A 15,585-nucleotide genomic window follows, 5' to 3' on the forward strand; every position below is an offset into this window, starting at 1 on the left:
GTTTTTTTAGCAATGAAATAGGTGCAATTTAACAAAAAGGAGAAAACTGTTTTTATATCTTTATTACATAATTCCAGATAAAATACACACAAGGATGTAACAAAACAATAAAAATGCTGGAAAAAATAAAACATGCAATAAGCACCAAAAATAACCATATTATTGTGCTAATGGGGGTCTTTACGGTACAACAGCTGTACCCATGTTACTTCAAAATTACATTTAAATTGCAGTGCTTCGTTTAGACAACTGGAAATCTATTAATAAATATGAGTGTCAAGCAAGTTTGCATCAAAACAAGAACTGTTTTCTTTGGCAAGGTCTAATTGTTGTAAAAGGGCATTTGGTGCAACGATTTCAAGTTGATTTAAATTTTAAAGTACATTTAGATCAAAGTACAAACGAAATTTTTTTTATTCTTGATGGACAACACCCTGATTTTATACATTAATAACCAGTGAAAATTCTCTACTCAAAAGTTTTTAAGTGCAATTTACAATCATAAAGCATCCACCTGAACCCTACATCCAACCACAAAAACAAAGGATAACGTAATGGTAGTTATATGCTTCAGACTGTAAGCTGGGTTGGTGTGTGATTGTTAAAGTAGTCCTTTATGATAAAATTACTGTAAAACAATACTGTAAAGTTGACTGAATGTGACCAAGTAAACTTAGATTGTGGGTTATTCAGTAAAGAATGAGTCTTGACAGCATGTGATTTAACTGGTCGGAGGGTTTCAATTTAAACAGGACAGCCAGAGATGAGATAAGACACAAATCACAATCAAATAGTCATATCTGCATAAATATTTAACACTTCTATATATTCACTTCAATATCTGCACAAATTTATCATAGTGACAAGGAAAGTGTGCATTAAATGTGCTGAAACTAGGCACGGATTGTGCTTTTCTAACGGCATATACGTCAAATGCTGAGTAACATAATGTGCTTGGGTATAAGGCCCAAAAAGGTTTGCCTCCCAGAGTACATATATCAACATCAAAGTGTGCATTTCTACAATTAAAGTACAACTTATAGGTTTGTTAACTTCCTCCACATAAACATAAAACCAAACAACAAAAACTACACACTGTAACATTACCACAATATGTCAGGAACAGTTTGATCATATGAGCTCAAGTTACAAGAATATAGGGCATCAGTATATACCTTACAAAATGACATCATATATATAGTATTGGTACAACACATCACAGATATCCATATGATGAATAAATCTGATTACTTTGTTTACATAATTGTCAGTCGGACGTAGAGCACGAACAAACAAAATAGGACATGTGAAGCACCTTCTTCTTTCTAAATGTAGATTAACGGATTTAAATCTGTAGAGGCATCTCTGTTCCTGTAACTTGCTGTTACTGATTGAGATATGTAGTGCCTCTATATTGGTGAAATTATTCATACAACCATATTAATGTTAATATGAACTATTACAATAAATATTAATTTGACCACTTCATCATTCTTCATCACAAACAACAACATCCACATAACCTAACGTCAAGTTTAACTTTTGCAATGACTTAACTACAGTACTGTAAAGCCTTTAGAAAGTACAAATGTACATCAGTTAGAGTTGTCAAATAGTTTAAATTTGAATGTGGTGCGTTTGCCATGAAACAGAAGCACACTGCATCTACAGCGTAAGTGCACTTGAGTGGCACATACAGGAGGATATAAAGTGGATGTGTTTATTCTGGCAGAATAAAGTTAAATACAAATTTAATAGAAAATTGATTTCGGTTTTTGTCTTCACGTAAGTGGCAGTGGGCAGATTTTTAAGCTTAGGAAGTGCACAAAAAGCATTTTACAGAGAATATGCATATGCTAGAATAAATAAATGTAAGATAAAGCATGGAGTGTAAAAAAGCATGTGGCGTGACACCAAGCACTCTATAATCTGATGTAAATTTGTGTGCATGGAAATCAGTTATGGTGCTTAAAGCATCAATGCAGCAGTTGACATTCAAGCCTCTTCAACTAAAACAACTAAATGCAGCAGCAAATCCCAATCTATATTGTATACATGAGCGAGTTATTTATGATTACACAATAGCATGGGTAAAAGTGGCAGGAAATATATAATTTAATACAACGGAAAAAAGTACTACACTTTTAATTGTGCCCACTAACCTCCAGTGCAGTGGAGTTCATCAGTATGGGCCTCCACCTAAAGGGCTCTACAGACCCTTGTTAAAATAAACAGTGGTGGTATGAGGACTGCTCTGTCGTATCCTCTCTTGAAGCTCAGGCTCCAGACCGCTCACCTTCATTGAACTTCACAAAAACAGAAAAAAGTCAGATTTACAGAGCATTACCAGATTTAGTACCTCAATCAAGGTTTATTATACAAAATCTCACCTCTTCTGTGGGAACAGAGCACAGCAAAGTGGAGTGGCAAACACAAGACTGTGGGAAAATATATTTTTAAATTATTTATTCATCTATTGTAATTACTGTGTTTGCCCCAAAACAAAATGTATCACTGCCTAAAGAACATACCAGAATCCAACAAGTCCAACTTGTACTGGGGCATTGAGAACTGGGAACCGCTAAGAGAGAGAGAGAAAAGGATTTATTATGCACAATTTAAAGCTCACGTAACACACGCTGTTTCTGAATTTCTGATGTTAATCTGGAGTACCTATAGAGTAGTATGACATCCTTTATATCTCTGAAGAGTTTTTAGTTTAATCAGATTTATAAAAGAAAGATTAGCTTTACCGAATCTTTCCGATAACGTACGAAAAAATGAAGAAGGAGGAGTTACTACCACGGGTTGAGCGAGTACGAGTCAGCTGGATTTCTTCTCCTTACATTCAAAAACACACTTCTTCATTCGTGCCATTTTTGAGTTTTAAAATTAAATAAATCTGTCGCGTGATGTGAATGTTTGTAAGTACTAGCGTCTCCCACTGATTGACGGGTGGGCGGGGTTTTCCGGGGGAAGTGCCCATATAAAGAAGTGATACATATAGAAAACCCCTGAAACGTCACTTGGACGTGTAATCGGAAAAAACTTTCCGAAACTTGTCAGACCCTGGTGAAGTGCATTCGGCACTGAAATACTCTGTAACACGTCCAACTGCTTTTTTGACATTTTGCCTACGTTTAGCATGAGGAAACAACTCTATAACTGTGTCAATAAGTCAGAATGCTTGAAATACCATTGAACCCCAAGCTTTAAACATCCATAATGCAGGGAGCCTAAGGGGCCATTACAAGTTTTTCTCGCTTTGGCTATTTGTTTACACGACAGGCGCATTTTGGGGTCCTGAAACGGAAACTTTTGAAGACGAGACTTGAAGTGCAAGTTTTTAATAATGATCTATGATAATGGTGACGTCATGCGCAAGTGTTAAAGGTCACATTCTTCCTGATACCATTTTTTAAACCCTAGTTAGTGTGTAATGTTGCTATAATACAGTGGTTCCCAACCTTTTTAGCCCTAAGTACCCCCACAGCCCTATCAGTAAGGCTCAAGTACCCCTTCATCAAAACTAAACCCAAGTTGTGTTTTAAAGACAAATAATTAGTAATATTAATTAAATAATTAATTTTAAACATTAAAGTAAAAATCACAGACTGATTTTTTCAACAAACCACCATCATTGTGATCAGTGTTTGCATTTTATCAGCTCATTTGCATTTTAAAAAGGCACACCCAAAAACGGCACATTTTTGCTCAGGCCTATAAAATGGCAATTTTGACATGCTATAATTAACTATCTGTAGGGTGTTTTAAGATAAAACTTCACATACGGACTCTGGGAATGTCAAAGACTTATTTTACAAATTAAAAAAAAATCATCATATGACCCCTCATATGAGTGGTCGAGAGCTACTTGACTTGTGTCACGTTATACCTAAATTAGTGAGTTCATAGACATCTGTCTATTAACTCACTGATTTGAACACTTTCCCCGCCAGCATTTAAAAAAAAAGTTGCCATCCAGTGCCAGCATTTTTTTTCTTTTCACAAAATTGTAATACCTTCCAGAAAATGCTTTTCTTTAAATTAAACATAAACATACGATACATCAAATGAAAGAACAGATCCTTTTAAACAACACCAACAAAAAAAACTCTCATGTTGTCTTTATTTATACTTTTTTATCACCTCTTATATGGGTAGGATTCGTCCAAAAATACCACATTTTGAATAAAAAAATCAATTATTAAAGATCAGATTTAGAAAGATGATCCAGAGTATTTACTGCTTTTGGATTCATAATAGGGATGTGCATGTATGTCACTTATGGCTCTCTGGTATCTCTTGACATTTGATGTTTAAATATGAGATGATATTGAACTTGTGACGACTGTATTTTCGTTTTATCAATAATGACGGCATACACAGAGTTGAGCGGATCGTCCAGTTGCCGCGCCGCGGACTTCACAGCGTTGCGCGGTTCGTCCGGCGCGTGTGCGCCGACTTATCTGTTTGTTTTTTAATCATACATGTTAAATTACTGATGTCATATGATACGCCGGTCTACACAGCTCTACGCGACGTCAAACACGTACCCAGTCTTTACCACAGGCGCTTTTAACACTAACCAGACATCCAAATGCACCATAACCACAGAAAATAAATAAATAAATAAACCCACTAGCGACTAGCGAGCTACCTGCAATTAAGACGCGAGCTACCAGTAGCTTGCGAGCGACGTGTTGGAGACCTCTGGTCTATACGCATGCACAAGTATAAATGCAACAATGCCGGCATGCAGGACTGTTTGTGCCGCTCAAGAGAGTTTATTAATACTTCTTAAACTTAGTTTATAAAATGTTGGGGCTTTATAGTACATGGTCATTCTGTATTAACTTTTTTTAGTTATATGTTTTTTGCTCTTTATTTAGACAGTATAGTAAAGCGTAGACAGGACAGTGTTGTGTGGAGATGGCAAAGAACCTCAGAGATGGAAACCTACCTAAACAGTCAATCTAAACGAAACTGCTTGATGCTTTCGCCATCTTGATTGTTTGTATCTATCGCTCTGTAGACGAATGTGTATGTGCACAGGAATGTAGTGCTTCTTTACAAAGTAACATCGGCATCTACTGGCCTGGCACACATAATACAGCAGATTTAGTTGTCTTTACGGATCTGTGTAAATGCAGACCCTTTTGACAGCGTTGTCGGGTGTATGTGAAATGTTTCATAAACGCAAAGGAAAAGCTTTTCTGTTTTTTGCTACATTGTTGTCGTGTAAACATAGCTAAATATTCAAAAATAAAAATTTTGTGGTCCTTACCTTCATGAAGGCTTTCTTCTCTAAGGCATTCATTATAACTGGAGGAATAGCTGTATAAAAACAAATGCATTAAGATGACATCAGTGAGAGATCTCACAGATTTCTGCTTGTTTGTTCAAATTTAATAACTAAATATATTATGAAAATGAACATTTGTAAATACGGACTCCACCAGATACAACATTTAAATGTATACATTTTAAAATGTTTCATCTTAAAATATCTTATAAATATATCTTCCTCATATACAAAGACACCTAACTAAAACATCTTTAGCTTCAAAACAACACTGTGGCATTAAGACAATATTCAGGAACGCTGTTTAAATACTTGTCATTTACTATGTTGTTTAAAGGGCCAATATTATTTGGTCCATTTTTACAAGATGTAATATAAGTCTCAGGTGTGCCTCATCTGTTACAGTATGTCCAAAAATCTAGACCGGAGCTGTTTTCATGTGTATACCTTTAAATGCAAATGAGCTACTGCTTTCGGTTAAAAATAGATCTGACTCCTGTGAATACAGTTCGGGACAACAGTATCTTTAGCCACATTAGAGCTACAGTGTGCTGTAGCTCTAATGTGGCTAAAGATACTGTTGAAAACCAGTCAGTCAGTGACTGTGGGCAGGGCTTTGTTAGTGTGACATCACATTAACAAGAGATTCAAAACAGCATGCCTAATGAGACTGCTCTGGTTTAATTGGGATTTTAATTATTTTTCATTGTAGGGTGGTTGTGTTCACACATTGCCAACACACATTTATCCATTACATTTAAGTTTATGTCCAAACACCTTGTAAAAGTGGATTTTGCATAATATGTGCCCTTAAACAGGGGTGAATAAATTACATTTCAATTTTAACTTGGTTAAATCATGCACTGTTCTTAGCCATGGCTGGCACTGCCATGCCGATACGAGACACAACCACCTGTACGATGGCTTGCTGGGCAGCTTTTGTTGATTCTCCAAGCCGTTTTCCTTCGGCATCAGTAATAGGAATACCGTGTTTCAGCTCTCTGTGAGGAGGAATTCAGAAAAGAAAAACATCCTACTTAAAACAATGAAATTGACCCACAGTAGTTAAATCATTACTCTCAAAATGCCAAACTGACCCTAAACACTTACCTTTGTCTCATAAAGGGTATGTTAATACAGTTTGCTGCTGCCACTGCAGCGAATGGAACAAAACGGCCGATGATGGCAGGCAAGTGCTGCGGAGAGAAAGTATATACTTAGATAGATATAATATGTTAGGACCATGTTACTACTGACATCAATCAAACTTGTCCTAAACATATACAACCGCACAGTCAAAAGCCTGGATCATTTTCTGTAAAGGCTGCAGGCTAAAACAGATGACAGACTTCAATAATCACTTACCAAATTTTTCTAATACCAGAAACTGAAACACAGCATTCCTTCTATATGCGAAAGCTGCCAGGAATGAGTATTATCTTTGAAATGCTAATTATTAGTCACGCTTTGGTAAACTATCAAATATTGTGAGTTTAGGGAAGGGACACACCTTGGTCAAAGACTTCAAGCCAAGCGCTGTTATAACAGCTCCTGTAGTAGCACTGACATAGGCTGCTCCAAGCTGACTGCAACAATACAAACAAAGAAAATCAGTCATCAATATTTCTCAAGGTGATATTACACAGCAATGATGTTGAATAGTGCAGCAGGTGGGTTAATCTTTTAAGGATGCTTTTAGCTATTCAGGAAAGGCAGAACAGTAAAGACAAGAGTACAAGCCTTACAGCATAACTACCGTAAGCTGATGCTTATAGTGAAAAAATATCACAGCCAATGAGATCATTTATCAATGATAAACGGTAAACAAACCCATAAGCAAAAACGAAACTGCATGCTTAAATACATATCAAATTTCCTCCACGAGAAATGGTTTACCATTTTTATCATCAATGCAATTTGGCTCATGCGATAGCTGTCAGGACACTAAACAGTGCAATATACCAACAGGTGTGTTCGAAACACTGGCAGGTTGCGACTGTGGTGCCCTTAAGCAAGGCACCTTAACCCTAATTGCTCCACGGGCGCTGCCCACTGCTCAGGGTGTATGTGTTCATGGGTTAAATGCAGAGGTCACATTTTGAGTATGTATTGCATACTTGACATGCATGTCACACTTTCACTTCCACTTACTGAAACCTTTAGCTAGAATGTTTCTAGAAGTGATCTTAGCATTCATACTTTACAGTAAGCGGTGCGTCTCCACTGCGATTAGTGTAGTTGACTATGGCGTTGAAAGACTGGTTAACCCACTGCCAAAACACCACTGCTGGGGTGGTCCTGAGAACATAGGAAATAGAGAGAGAAAAGGTAAACATAGTAAAAGAACTCAAAAACCTTTAAGCAGTAAACGATTGAACGATCTTTGTTAGAGAGAGACTACCCATAATTTCAAACTCTTTTTTTTGTACACAAAGCAGAAGTCATCAAAAGCTTGTAATATGAATCAGATGTTGGTCTCTCCCAAAATGACTCATTCAAAAATGACTCACTGATGTAAGTAACAGTATTTCCACTACAGCACTAAGAACTGTAAGAAAACTTTTAGTCTAGTTTTAGTCTAAAAGAATTTCCTTCCCATTTTAAAAGCAAAAGTACCTCCATAGTCTACTTTCGTTTTAAATATAATCCTGCGATAGTAAGAGTACAAGGTCATGAATCAATCCACAGATGTTTTGCTAGGAGTTTTTTTTTCCACGATGACTCATTTGTAAAGTATGATTCCCGCAAACTGGGCAGCAAAATGGAAAACTTTCCTTCCTTTTTTTGGCTCTAATGTCTAAGCTTTCACACTATCTGCTTATTGTAACAGAGAAAGCAGATCCACCGTAGCAGTGCTCCCACCTGTAAAACGTAAGCATGCAACCCGTAATGGTCATGTTCATGGGGACTTGGGCAGACATGCGTCCGACTAGCAGCATTTTCTCCCCGGTGTCTGGGTGGAATGCAGAGTCGTAGATGTATTTGGCCCTCCATAGTTGATCCTCTGTAAGCCCAGGCTTCACGATTCCCGTCCTGTGAAGAAAAGCACAGCTTTAAGACATTCTGTTTTAAACAACAAAAAAAAAATAACATGTTTATAACACATTTACTTGATTTATGTTTCATCATAGTTCCTATTTTATTAATGTGCATCATGCATTATTAATGTGCAACTTCACAGTTATTTACATAAACAACAGAATTTAAGACCAAGGGCGCAAAGATGTGAGGCCACCTGATCACCACTGTTTATTTTCAAACAACACATCTATGCTATGCAGAAAGCCAACATATATATTACACCATAAAACATTTCCAGTGGTAATGTGTACGGGAACAACTCCTATATTTACATAGTGGAAGTGGTGAAAGATCTCAGACCTGTAGTTCTCCACAGTTACTCTGGCATCCTCTAAAACCTCACTGGAAAGAAGCACATTCCTTGGGTCCGTCACCATAAAGAAGTGCTGAGCCCGGCCCATAAATGTGCTCTGGTCCCATCGTGGTTCCTTAATGTTAATATTCAGAGGTATATCTCCAGACATCCTATTCAATTTCTGTAAGGATCATAAACAAGTATGGGTTAAAGTCAATCAACTACAAGGTCATGTAATATTTCAAATCGAAAGAGCATCAAGAACGAAAGTATAGGGTTTAACAATACAGGTGCAAATCGAGGACTCAAGCAATAGCTTATAAGCAACGTCGACCCTGTCTCTGTGTGTTGGTATTACATAAACACTATGTTGCTATGCGCGTCCGTGTAGTAGTTTCAAGTTACATAAAAATTATGTACGATATGCATTAGGATACGTAAGCAGCAGATATATAAAATATATAAAACAGAACGCATCTAGTTTATCTAGTTTAACCGCATGTCTCCAGCTGCTGCTGCTGTTGTTAGCGTTAGCTGTTTTGTTCTGACAAGGACAAATAATGACAATTCATTAACGTACAACTGTTTAAATGTCATGTAAGAGTAGAAGATTATCGTGTTGTTCTATATGCCGTTTATTCATGTAATTCATGTAAAGTAAACAATGCAATGATAAGAATTCCCACTTCACCCTAACCGGCTAAGCTAACGTTAGCTAACTGTTACAATAATGTCGGCTGTCAAGAACACACAACCCTAACAAACGGGATAAATGTTATTTCTGTTTAAAAACCCAAAACCGACACATACCTGGCTTCACGACCACAGGTAACGGGACCAGATACACCTTGAGACAACGAATGACCTCGGTGTTCACTGCTTAACGGGTGTGATGACAGCGTACTGCTCGCACTTCCGGTCTAGAATGAAATCTGCGCGAGATGCTTGGAGTGAGAAACGTGCTTTTTGTGTGAAAAGGCGGTGTTTACAGATGAAAGATCTGCAGTTGGCTCGAGAGATGGGGAGGGGAAAAGAGCTGCGATCTGTGATTGGTAGTTGGCCTCAAAGACGGGGCGTGGATGAGAGCTGCGTTATGATTGGTTATTTACTGCTCAACGCCACCTTTTAAATATTTATGCAACTCAAATAGAGTGTATGCACGTGACGTCACCTTCGGCGAAAGTGCTGCGGCTACGCCCACTGAGTGGCATAAGACAGAGCCGCAGAATGAGTGTACAGTGTGAAATCAGCAAAAACACGGTGAAAACGCGTCTAAATGGAAAACAGCTGTTGTGCGATAGACTGCACTAACAGATTAATAAGAATTCGGAGATATCGTTTTACAGACTGCCAAGAAACACCGAAAGGCGAAGTAAATTGATTGTTCATTCCAACGTCCACAGACCACAGGTGGGTTGATATAAATATTATCATAATTTTTACTCTATTACGTTTCATAAATACAAGTTTTTGTTTTACATTTAATATTTAAGTACATTAACGTAAAGTAAAATTACACAATTTTAATGTAATTAGGTAAAGTTTAATATGTAATATTACAGAATACACAGTTTGATTCTATGCTTTACAATGTAGTGAAGTATTTTTTCCCCAATACAAACACCCTAATAAAGCACAGTTGCTTGGAAAATGTAACTTATGTAACAAAGTATTGTCCACCTCTGCTATCAAGTCCAACTAAATTCAATTCAAGCTGATAATTGTCAGTTTTACTGGCATTTTCGCAGCAGTCGCTATGAAAACCAGCATTTTGTTGAACGTTTGCCACTCAACAGGGCGAGTTCCGCCGTGGTCACGTGGAAAAGTGACGTCAATGCATACTGTCTTGAAATTCAGTTTGGTTGGTAGCTGCATGTTGAGCTATTTTTATTATTAATTAGCACATTATCACGTAAATTTAAGATGGAATCGTATCGACTTTTGTTGTCAGTCACTAAATCTCAACCAAATATTTCAAAAGTTGGAGAGAAGTGAGACATAGTGACTTGTGGTAGATTTAACATTGTATACATGAACAGAATTTTATTTTTATGCAAAATTAATAACAATTAAACACATAATTATTGACTGTAGAATAGATAGACAGAATCAGAGAAAAAGCTCAAGAAAAATGTATGAAATAACAAATATTTAGTAATATTACCCTCTTATCACCTCTTTTTGATTGTAGACCTGAAAAGGTGACCAAATCTTGGTCTTTTTTTAAAGTAGAGACTTAAAACTCAAAACGTGATTTTGATAAAAAAAAATAATATATATTTTATAAAAAATCATCATAATAATAAATTAATTTTAAATAAATTACTTTCATTGTATCATTATCACTGCTAAATAGCAAATCTAATGGCAAGCAAGCACCTCGCCAACCTAAGGTTAAGGACCTAAAGGGCTCAATGGCGACGAGTGTAAATCTTTGCAGGTTTGCTTTTTATATTGTTTTTGGGACATTTTAAAACAAGGTATTTAAATATTAAGTTTCCTATATTATATACAGTGGTGGCCAAAATATAATTTAGAGCACTTGACAGATCTAAACTTGATAGGGTGTAATGAAAGTAATGTCGATAAATGACCACTGAGTGGCAGTATAGTGTTATAAAATCCTCACTCAAAGGCCAAAAGTACGGAAAATACATTCAGCAAGAAAAATTATATAATGTTAAGGTCAAACATTGGTTTAAACACTCATAATAACAGCTATTTAGAAGCATAATGTAATGAGGCAGAAATATTGTTTAAATGTATTTAATGTAGAATGTAGTTTAAACGAGGGGACACAACCTGATATAAAAATGAATGTGTAAGTTGCTCCACATTACTGTGCTGTTAGGGATGATTGTCACGTACTAAGCCAAATGAGTTTGTGCAGTGACATCCTGAGCTGCTCTATATAATCCAATCACCTTTCTTGAGAGGCGGGGTTAGAGTGGGCTAATATTGTCTTTGTCTCAGGTGAGGTCATGCAGGACAACATGGAGACAGGTAAAGACATTTCACTTGAACTAACTTTGTTTTTATTGCATTAAGGCATAACACAAAAATTGGCCAAGTGGGATATCCTGAGGAAGAGGACTTGCTTTAATCTATGATTGGCAGCGCGAGTTTTATTGACTTCATCTGTGACTTCCATGGACTTTATCCACAGATGATCATTTGAACTGACAAGATTATATGACAGTATTTCAGATCTGTATATTTCTAGGAAAAAACTTGAACGATTTACCTCTGTGAATATTTTCCTGTAATCGACTTGTGACGCGCTTACACGCGCTTTACGCAACAGGTTGCGCTGTCCGAGGTGCTGACGATGAGCGCCTTCAATCGATAGCGCCACGTTCCCGTTCACATGCATATAAATCCTATCATCAGCTTACAAATGTCAATTTTTTTTTGCTAGCAGAGCTGTTTTAACATCTTAGCTCTTCACATCGACTAGGTATCTATTGCTGTGGAAAGTGCAACCCTTAAGCTTTCCAGAATGCAATAACTGCTGATATCACTTTACCTCCCATGGGAAATTAGTCATTGCGCGGCAGCGGCTCGGTTCAGATCTTTCGCTGCCGTCTTGGATCACTGCTGAGTAAAGGTGAGACACTAAAACCTGAAAGGACCAGACGACTGACTTCTAAGCTCCACTGACAGTGAGGAAGGACTACATCTTAATGCCTCTGTCAGACTTTCACCTCAAGAAAAAGTCCTTAGTCACAGTTGCGCATCATGTGTCCTCCTAAGGCTCTTTCCAAACCATCCACATAAGGATACGCTGCTGTTTTGTTCTGCTTAACAAAAGAAGGAAGGAATATGTTTAACAGCTGCTTAATTTATGGATTACTACACCCATGAAGACACATCTACATTATGGCTTTTAATCTACAGCGAACAATGCTGGATCCGTAGCAGCAACCATTTCAGTGCAGTTTCTTTTTGTGGAACTAATCCTTAGGTCTATAATCCTTGTGTTCAGCATCTAGTTGGTCCTCTCCACCTCTCCTTCCCTACTGAACCTCAGACCCTGGATGAGGGTTAGTGGGGAGGTCACCACTTTGCCATGGCTCATTCGTTTGACACGGCACGCAAAGACATGACGAATGGGACTTATCCCAGTGCCCAGCCAGGGCCCTCGGGCACCTCTACTTTACCACGCTATCTGCACAAGAAGCAACAACGTCACAGAGGAGTGAGATCTTCCTCCCCTATGGGCAGAGTCATCCTCATTAATTCACCTGTTGATGGTGAGTCACATACAAGAGTTTGCATTTTTATGCTGTAGTACTATATTTATACCAACCAAAAGTTTGAAAGCTCTACTGAATCTCTCTATGTATATGTAAGTCATGAAAACGGGGAAACAATACAGAACTTGTATGTTAGTATACTTTTTTTTTTATTTTTATTTTTTGCTTAGGTTACAAATCTGTACATGCACTTTGTACTACTCCACTAAGCGTAAATGTTATCATCAAATATTTCTTCAATTCTGTTATAAGTGTATTCAAACTTTTAATGAGTAGTGTAATTGATAGGACCTTCACCTAAGGAGCAGAGACATCAGTGAAATCCATGAAAGCAGCTGTGCTCTGCATGAAGAATTAATTTTAGATGTAAAATAAATCTTTGGTGTCTCCAGAGTACATATGTGAAGTTTTAGCTCAAAATACCATATAGATCATTTATTATAATATGTTAAAATTGCCACTTTGTAGGTGTGAGCAAAAATGAGCTGTTTTGTGTGTGTCCTTTTATATGCAAATGAGCTGATCGCTGCACTAAATGGCAGTGTCGTGGTTGGACAGTGCAGATTAAGGGGCAGTATTATCCCCTTCTGACATCACAGGGGGAGACAAATTTCAATTACCTTTTTTACATGTTTGCAGAGAATGGTATACCAAAACTAAGTTACTGGGTTGTTCTTTCTCACATTTTCTAGGTTTATAGAAGCACTGGGGACCCAATTATAGCACTTAAACGTGAAAAAAGTCAGATTTTAATGATATGTTTCCTTTAAAGAACTTTCTATTTGTGTTTGATGTTGGCGTATTGTAGGTGGGGATGAGAGTGAAGACATCCACACAATTACCGTGGACAAAAGCGAGGATGGCAGGCTGGGCTTCAGTGTGCGCGGAGGCTCTGAGCACGGCCTTGGCATCTTTGTCAGCAAGGTGGAGGATGACAGCTCTGCAGGTATTCTTCAGATTATAATAATTCAAAGATAGGGTTAAAACACAGAATCAAGATCATTATAGAGAGTTTTATCATTTCATATGACACATAATGTATGTACTGTATAAGGTATATGGTATAACAGAACTAATAGGGTCTATTATTCATGTTTCCTCATTGCACACGCAGAGCTGGCAGGCCTGAGTGTTGGAGATAAGCTTGTAGAGGTGAATGGCATTAGTTTGGAGAGCATCACCATGAGTAGTGCGGTGAAAGTCCTGACGGGAAACAATCGTCTACGGATGGTGGTAAGACGGGTTGGGAAAGTCCCTGGCATCCGGTACTCGAAGGAGAAGACAACATGGTAAGAAGTTGGCAAGAACTTTTTTTCTTCGATACGGGCATTCCTGTAGCTCATTTGATTTCCTGGGTAATGCAGGAACTGATCAAATATATATTTTTGATGGGGTTTTATTGCTGGTTAGGTTGTAGGTTATGACTGAACTAGGAAGATAAACAGAGCGTATGTGATGCCCCCCTTCATGACTAACAGTGTGGAAACCCTGTGACTCTTGGACTTTGCTTGTTATCTTTTCCTTCAGCTTCTGTTTCAGCATACAGTGGTGGTAGAGTTACCTCAGTGGTCTTTTCAGTCATTTCATTAACTGATGGTACAATGGACAGGTTAATTACAGAACTGTATTCATGTGTGCTTAGAAAAAAATGTGTGTGTGCTGAATTTTACTTAAAGGTGAAGTGTCATTTTCTTCTATCATAGCTGAAAAGACAACAAAGTAATTCATAGATTGTGTCTTTGCTTTTTCTTTGTTGTTTGCAAACATATATGAATGTACACATACAGGGTAGATCTGATTCACAGAAGGATGGTAGTTGAAGAGAGCGGTCAAACACCGTCTGAAACCAGTTCAGATGGAGCACTTCGAAGAATAGTGCATCTTTACACAACCTCGGATGACTACTGCTTGTGCTTCAACATCCGTGGTGGCTATTTGTTTGGCCTGGGCATTTATGTCTCAAAGTAAGAGATATGAAGCTTAAGGGATTACAGATCATGTCTTACTGTTATCACATCGATGTTACATCCAATTGTTTGATTTTATTTGTTTAATGGTTTCCTTGATCTTGTGATAAGGCTGGACCCTGGTGGCCTGGCAGAGCAAAATGGAATTAAAATGGGGGATCAGATTCTGGCAGCCAATGGTGTGAATTTTGAGGACATTACACACAACAATGCAGTAGAAGTGCTAAAGAGTCACACTCACGTGATGTTGACCATCAAGGTGAGAATAACTTAAATGCTTTGTTTTATTTGTACACACTCTAAAATTGGTGGGTTATTTTTGACCCATAATGGGTAAATATTGGACAGAACACACTGCTGGGTTGTTTTAATCGAAGTGTTGGGTTATTACCCTTTGGTTACATAACAACAATCCAACATTGGGTTGTTTTTAACCTAGCATGTGTTTTGTCCAATGTTTACCCATTATGGGTCAAAAATAACCTAGCCATTCAATTATTGAATCATTGAATCATTGAATGTTATCAGAATCAATTTAGAATAGTAAGAAAAGAAATGAGGTTATATTGAGAACACGCAGAAACTATTACTTAAAGGTGTAGCGGAGGATTTTCTCGAATTTTAGAAAAGAACAGCCTTCTCCACTTTTAAAAAAAATGCAATTGTGCAGCACTCCTGATT

The 15,585-nt window shown here is 37.5% G+C and overlaps 2 protein-coding genes across 2 annotated transcripts in view; one reads left to right on the plus strand and one right to left on the minus strand.

Moving 5' to 3' along the window:
• Positions 1–48: 48 nt before the first annotated feature.
• sfxn3 (sideroflexin 3) lies at positions 49–9,652 on the minus strand. The gene is made up of 11 exons (XM_073873070.1): positions 9,492–9,652; positions 8,687–8,862; positions 8,168–8,338; positions 7,505–7,603; positions 6,816–6,891; positions 6,416–6,501; positions 6,176–6,306; positions 5,288–5,334; positions 2,532–2,581; positions 2,391–2,438; positions 49–2,306 (listed from the first exon to the last, which is right to left on the minus strand). The coding sequence occupies exons 2-11, from the start codon at positions 8,848–8,850 to the stop codon at positions 2,210–2,212; spliced, it is 969 nt and encodes a 322-aa protein (XP_073729171.1). The 5' UTR covers positions 8,851–8,862; positions 9,492–9,652; the 3' UTR covers positions 49–2,209.
• Positions 9,653–11,447: 1,795 nt separating this feature from the next.
• Positions 11,448–15,585, plus strand: part of pdzd7a (PDZ domain containing 7a) — a 28,661-nt gene continuing 24,523 nt past the window's right edge. The window contains exons 1-5 of the mRNA XM_055169800.2: positions 11,448–12,934; positions 13,746–13,883; positions 14,052–14,226; positions 14,725–14,901; positions 15,016–15,163. Coding sequence (XP_055025775.2) covers positions 12,751–12,934; positions 13,746–13,883; positions 14,052–14,226; positions 14,725–14,901; positions 15,016–15,163 — 822 coding nt within the window. The 5' untranslated portion in view covers positions 11,448–12,750. The remainder of the gene's footprint in view (positions 12,935–13,745; positions 13,884–14,051; positions 14,227–14,724; positions 14,902–15,015; positions 15,164–15,585) is intronic.

Source organism: Misgurnus anguillicaudatus, chromosome 11 (genome assembly GCF_027580225.2).
Source record: "Misgurnus anguillicaudatus chromosome 11, ASM2758022v2, whole genome shotgun sequence".
Taxonomy (NCBI): domain Eukaryota; kingdom Metazoa; phylum Chordata; class Actinopteri; order Cypriniformes; family Cobitidae; genus Misgurnus; species Misgurnus anguillicaudatus.